We start from the raw sequence: 6,417 nt of genomic DNA, 5'->3' as shown, positions 1-6,417 counted from the left end.
TTAATGATACTGGGGATTGAACCCAGAGCCCCAAACGTGCTAAGCAAATGCTTTACCACTGAGATACATCCCCAACACCATTTGGGCAAATTTGGAAAAAATCCCAACCTGGGGGACTTTATTTTGGCTGGATCGATTCTATAAGAAGCTGATGAACTCAAACCACGCCTTGAGAGCAGGAGGTGGGGTTGGGGGCAGAAGCATCAGTTCTATTTCTCCAGATGAAATCAGAAGATAGTGAACCCAAACCCTTTATCTCTGGAGTGGGTACCCAATGCATGAATGTATCCTACAGCCGCCCTCCTGCGGAGAAGAGGAGCAAGTTGAAGGCAGCAAGAGATGTGGGGGCAATGTTAGGGCTGCCTTCAACCTCCTGCAGGATGCCTAGCAGTTATTTTCTTGGCTGTCCTTAAAGGCCAATCTTGGGTAAGGCACTAACCTAGTCCTCAGCTGGGCACCCAGAAGTAGGCTCAGGATCAATTCTCTGCAGCAGCACAGGTAAATCAGACAGTAGGAACTCAATAGTTATTGAGGTATCTGCAACTTCTATTACAAAGATTTTCACAACGTTTGTGTGTGTGTGTGTGTGTTAGGGATGAGGTAAAAGTCCCTGCACCATGAGATGAGCCTGATATTGGCAGAAACACTGACGCCTGCGACCTTTTAACAACCAGTATGTCTTTCCCAGCAGAAAGAAGTTTGGGGGAAGCAAATCCCTACACCTAGCCATCATTTCCACCCTTGCGTTTTCAAAAGATCTAAAAACGGAAAGGACCGCAGGTTGGCAAACCCCAAAGAGGAACCGTTCGCCCACCAAGTCTGAGTCCTTAGGATCTCTGCAGCCGACGACCCCAAATTAAAACGATCCTGGGAAACCCCAGGGAAAGAAGCTTTCTTGCAGAGGGACAGGGTTACTGAGTGCAAGCTGCAGGGAAGTACCTCGGGGGAGGGGGCTTGATCGGGAGGACTTTCCAGCCACTCAGCGCTCATGAAAAAGTTCCCAGTACATGACCCCAGTGGCTCATCGCAGGGAGTTTCTCTAATGAACCCCGGCTCGGGGCTTAGGCTTCTTAGCAGAGGACGAGGCCAGTTCTCTTTTTCTGGTCTGACTAGCTTGGAAATTCCCCGCGCCTGACCCCGCCCCGGAGAAATCCCCTGCCAGCGTTATAAGGGCGCCGCGGCGGCGCTGCCGAGCCCACAACAATCCGAACGTGCAGTTCTGCCTGCTAGCGACACTGCGAGGAAGGCAGCGCGCAGCCCACAGCCGAGCGCACCTGGGGACAGCGCCCGGAGCTCTCAGCGCGCCATGTTTCAGCCAGTCGAGCACGCTCAGGAGTGGGCCATGGAGGGCCCCCGGGATGGGCTGAAGAAGGAGCGGCTGCTGGATGACCGCCACGACAGCGGCCTGGACTCCATGAAGGACGAGGAGTACGAGCAGATGGTGAAGGAGCTGCGGGAGATCCGCCTCGAGCCGCAGGAGGCGCCGCATGGCACCGAGCCCTGGAAGCAGCAGCTCACTGAGGACGGAGACTCGTAAGTGTTGCGGGCCCGGATGGCGGGGGTCGGGCGGACGTGCGGAGCAGAGTGGGCGCGCGGGGCCTGCAGCTCAAGCCGCGGGCAGAGGGGCCTCTATTGCCTACGGGTTTTCTGCACCGTTGCGAACCCTTGCAAAACTGCAGGGCTGCGCGTGGGGAAAACGGGAGTTGGCTCGGGCTCCGAGGGCCCAAGGCTGGGCACCTCTGCTTCACAGCCGCCTTGCCACACACCCCCATCCCCCCGGCCCCGACCTCGCGGCCGGGGGCGGGGCGGCGGCAGGGACGCGAAGTCCCCAGTTGCATAAGGCGGCGGGCCGGGAGTTTCTGGGCCGCCGGCGGGCGCCGCGCGGCCGGGAGGGGAAGTACAGGGCGTTCCGGCCCGGCTGGAGGGCGGGGCGGTCTGGCCGGCGCCCGCCGCGGAGGGGGTGGGGCCCGGAAAGTCCCTGGGCGCCTGCCAGGAACACTCAGCTCATAATAACCTCGCGGAAAACACCGTGGCCTCGGCCTCCAGAAACCCCGACCTTGCGCAATCCCCCGCAGCCTGCGCTTCTTGGGCCCCACGCAGTGCACTCACCACCCCTGGGGGGTTTTCCCTCTCTTCCCCTCAGGTTCCTGCACTTGGCCATCATCCATGAAGAGAAGACACTGACCATGGAAGTGATTCGCCAGGTGAAGGGAGACCTAGCCTTCCTCAACTTCCAGAACAACCTGCAGCAGGTGGGCCCCTTACCCTGCCCTGTGCCCTCTCTGACCCCATGGTGGAGCTGGATATATAGTACCCTTGCCCCCAGATCATTTCTAAATTAACACTCCCTGGCCCATACTGCTGTGGCCTTTTTCATTCAAATCTGCCAGCTTCCTAGAGAGTGAAGAAAATTCCATTGGTTTGGTGAGGTCTTTATGACCTGCTGAGAGCCTCTGGTATTTGCCTAACCCCCTGTACCTGTCTGCGAGGAGAAGCACCCACAACCAGGAGATGTCTGGGATTCAGGGAATCAAGTTATGGGTTTGTTTCCATGGCTTATCCTTCTTTGTATCCTTTTCCATTTGTAGACTCCACTCCATTTGGCTGTGATCACCAACCAGCCAGAAATTGCTGAGGCACTTCTGGAAGCTGGCTGTGATCCTGAGCTCCGAGACTTTCGAGGAAATACCCCCCTACACCTTGCCTGTGAGCATGGCTTTCTGGCGAGCATAGGAGTCCTGACACAGGCCTGCAGCACACAGCACCTCCAGTCCATCCTGCAGGCCACCAATTACAATGGTATGTTTGACTGCCCCATCCAAGGGCAGTTGCCATGGAGAAGGGGCGTGTGGGCCAATTTAAGGAGTAGCGCAAGAGCTTAAATTTCCAGTATTTGAAAGGTTGAGGAAACACGCATTTGACATGCCTGTTTGATGTCCTTATAAAGTTCAATCAGAACCCAAATTCTGAGTTCTTAAATTTCATAAGATATAACCATTTGTCCCATAAAATAACAGGGGTAAGGTTCTGCCTCATGTGTGAGGGTTGACAAATGACTATACTCTTTGCCTTTTGTTCTTCTAGGGCACACGTGTCTGCACTTGGCCTCTATTCATGGCTACTTGGGCATCGTGGAGTTTTTGGTGTCTTTGGGTGCTGATGTCAATGCTCAGGTGAGTGCTTCATAACCTACAGATGGAGTGAGTCAGGCTCCTCCTCAGTAACACTAAGCATACTCTTTTTGCAAGCAGAAATGCCAAACTCAGCTGTATATATCTCAAATTGCTCTTGGTTTCAGGAGCCCTGTAATGGCCGGACAGCCCTCCACCTCGCTGTAGACCTGCAGAATCCTGATCTGGTGTCCCTATTGTTGAAGTGTGGGGCAGATGTCAACAGAGTAACCTACCAAGGGTACTCCCCATACCAGCTCACCTGGGGCCGCCCGAGCACCCGGATACAGCAGCAGCTGGGCCAGCTCACCCTGGAAAACCTTCAGATGCTTCCTGAAAGCGAGGATGAGGAGAGCTATGACACAGAATCAGAGTTCACAGAGGATGAGGTTAGTTTCCATTAACATCTTCATCACTCTGCCCAAGATAATGAGGGCTATTTTCCTGTACCCTCCCAGGCCCTAGAGCTACTCTCTATTACAGGGCTCATCAGTTTCTCAAACTTGAACCTATTTAACCAGTATCCAAGAGTATGCCTTTTTTTGGTTTGTTTGTTTTGTTTTATTTTAATAGCTTATCCTTTCTCTTGATCCTGGGAATTGAACCCAGGCCCTTGTGCATGTGAGGCACCTGCTCTACCACAGAGCTACACCCTAAGCAATAGTTTAGCTTTTTTTTTTTAATGAAAGGAGCATTCAAGGAAAATTCCTTCAGCCTGTCAGTTTCATTATATTTGGGTTATGGAGAAGGGATTCCAAGAATACTTCAGTTATTTTCAGTAGCCTCCCTACAACACCCTTGGCCAAGTTCTGCAAGTTTAACATGTCTTTTTTCCTCTTGTTTTAGCTGCCTTACGATGACTGTGTGTTTGGAGGCCAGCGCCTGACATTATGAGTGGAAAATATTGAAAAGAACATGGACTTGTATATTTGTACAAAAGGAGAGTTTTATTTTTCTAAAAAAAGAAAAAAGGAAAAAAAAAATTCAAAGGGTGTACTTACCACCCACACTTCACACTGCCTGTCCCCAAACATTCTGTTGTGGTAGATCAGCCCTTATTTTGTTATTTTTGTGAACTTTTTTATGGGGAAGCAAGAAAGATTGGAATTCAAAGAAAACCTCTTTAAAACTTCACCTTTGTAGGGTTTATGGAGAAGGTTTTGATGAAAGAACTACATTTTATTTATTTTGCTGTTGATTGAATCACTGTTTATTTAGTGGCTGACCCCAGTTGTGTCCTGTCACATGTAATAACCAGGTGTTTGGTGGTGTGGGGTTAAAAGTCACTACCTATCAAGGTTTGTATTACCCTCCTGTAAATGGTGTACATAGTGTATTTTGTTGGTAATTATTTTGGTACTTCTAAGATGTATATTTATTAAATGGATTTTTACAAACAGTTATTCCTGATCATTGTCTTCAAGCTGTCAAGGGACTCCTCCATTCTGAGAGGAGGTAGAGGTGGAGGTAGAAAGCTGTGGGGGAACAGCCTGTTGTGGAACTCTTTCAGAGAGCAGCTTCTCACACTTATACCCATCCTCCCAGCAAAACTCTGCAGGCAGCCCCTGGGCCTGAGTGGGAGGGAGGCTGTCGCAAGCATGAAAGGAAATGCCAGTCTCAGGCTTAGGGTGGTGACAAGCTGTTCATCCTGTAGCTGAAAGGCTCTCCGTTGTCATTTTCTTTCATCCCCTTGATTTAAACTGTTGCAGAACCCTGCTTCCACTTCAGGAAATTATTTTGAATGAGAGGAATATGAATTCATATTTTATAGAACTGGGAAAAATCTCGTAATAGTGGAAGTTCCTAAGGACATGGACTTGGAAATGGGACTACACTGATATCTGTTAGCAGATGTTGTGAACATTGCAGAAGACAATCCATGTTAAAAACAGCAGAGTGCCAGGCATATAGGGCTAAAGAAAAATACAAGCTGTTGCACAACGTCCTGTATTTCACAGTGGAAGAAATTAGAATGGCCTGTCACCTTTTAGGAGAGGTAGATGGTTAATTTTTAATTTTTACCCTTGTTTTCAGGCAGTTAAATATTTAAATATATTGCATCTCTGAAACTACCTATTTTGTTATTGGCTGTAGTGCAAAAATACTACTGGCTTCATGAGTCTTACGTTTTGCAAGAAATCAGTAATTTGTGAAAGTTGAATTTAGATACTCTGTAATTAGCATTTTTTCACCCTTAGAATGTATTTCTTGCTTAAGTAGGAGAATAAAGCTTACGACATTTTATAAAATGAAGAATGGTGTATAAACACAATTCATGTACTTCAGCTTATAGCTAAGAAAATATTATCCCTTCTTGATCCACAAATGATTCAAATTCAAATAAATATGATCATCCCCTCCCTCAGACCAAAAGAGGAGCCAACACTTGTTGAGGTCTTTCATATATAAAGAGCATTACTGCAGAGCTGGTCAAAGCCAGCTCTGTCCCATCTTAGCAGCCTCAGTCTATCTAGAGCCAAGTATTACCCATGTTGTGCACTGTGCTCATCCATGAAATTCCTTGTCCATTCCAGAGCACCTGAACATGGGTGTTAAATGCTTGAACACATAAATGTTAATTTAGGTTTAGCTCTCTCAGCTGGTAAGTGAAAAGGGTAAAGTGGGGGTGGGGGAAATATCCATATCCTCAAACTCAAAGAACGAAGATTGGAAATTGGCTTCCCATGGAATGATGCTCTTAGTGCACCCTACTCAGAATCAACTCTTCTTCTGACTGTAATGGTGGCGAATGTGTGTCAATTCATTCATACAGGTTCACTTTAGTTCTGTGCTAGAAACCTGGAAAAACAGAGCAAAGGATATTGCCCATCCCCCACCTCCTTAGGGGCCAGCTCTTTGAGTAGGGGCCTCACTCTCCATGGTCACCACAGGGAGTGTCCTCTTCTGACCCACTTGGGCCCACAATCTCGCCTTTCTAGACTTCAGCTTATCTTCTCTTCAAGACCCCAACCCGCAGTTTGGGTTTTGTCATCTGCATAAACTCCAACATAGCTGGTCCTTAACTTTCCAGTTCTATTTTTCCATCTCCTTTTCTTCCCCTTCCTTTCCATTATTCTAGTTGTTTGGGTGGCTGGAGCCTAGAGTTTTAGTTTCCTAACAGAATATTTTTAGAATGGAAACATTCTAATTGGTAGAAAGTTTTGTTCACATTTCTAAGCAAACAAGAACAGAAGTTTTCAAAGAAAACAGTTTGGCAGACTGAAAGCCTTAGTTTACACACTTCGAT

General features: G+C 48.3%; 1 protein-coding gene across 1 annotated transcript; it reads left to right on the top strand.

The window, feature by feature from the left end:
- Positions 1-1,188: 1,188 nt before the first annotated feature.
- Nfkbia (NFKB inhibitor alpha) lies at positions 1,189-4,573 on the top strand. Its single transcript, XM_027929604.2, has 6 exons — positions 1,189-1,533; positions 2,144-2,252; positions 2,589-2,799; positions 3,085-3,173; positions 3,299-3,559; positions 4,017-4,573. Exons 1-6 carry the CDS (start codon positions 1,307-1,309, stop codon positions 4,062-4,064), a joined length of 945 nt encoding a protein of 314 aa, XP_027785405.1. The 5' UTR covers positions 1,189-1,306; the 3' UTR covers positions 4,065-4,573.
- The last annotated feature ends 1,844 nt before the right edge of the window (positions 4,574-6,417 follow it).

The sequence above is a fragment of the Marmota flaviventris genome, chromosome 2, assembly GCF_047511675.1.
Source record: "Marmota flaviventris isolate mMarFla1 chromosome 2, mMarFla1.hap1, whole genome shotgun sequence".
In the NCBI taxonomy this organism is placed as follows: Eukaryota; Metazoa; Chordata; class Mammalia; order Rodentia; family Sciuridae; genus Marmota; species Marmota flaviventris.
The sequence above is the reverse complement of the archived record's forward strand: the minus strand, read 5'-3'. Positions and strand labels throughout refer to the sequence as shown.

Coding starts and splice junctions, on each gene's coding strand:
- Nfkbia (XM_027929604.2), top strand. CDS start 1,307: ATGTTTCAGCCAGTCGAGCACGCTCAGGAGTGGGCCATGGAGGGCCCC. Junction 2,253..2,588: donor TCCAGAACAACCTGCAGCAG/GTGGGCCCCTTA, acceptor TTCCATTTGTAG/ACTCCACTCCATTTGGCTGT. Junction 3,560..4,016: donor CAGAGTTCACAGAGGATGAG/GTTAGTTTCCAT, acceptor CTCTTGTTTTAG/CTGCCTTACGATGACTGTGT.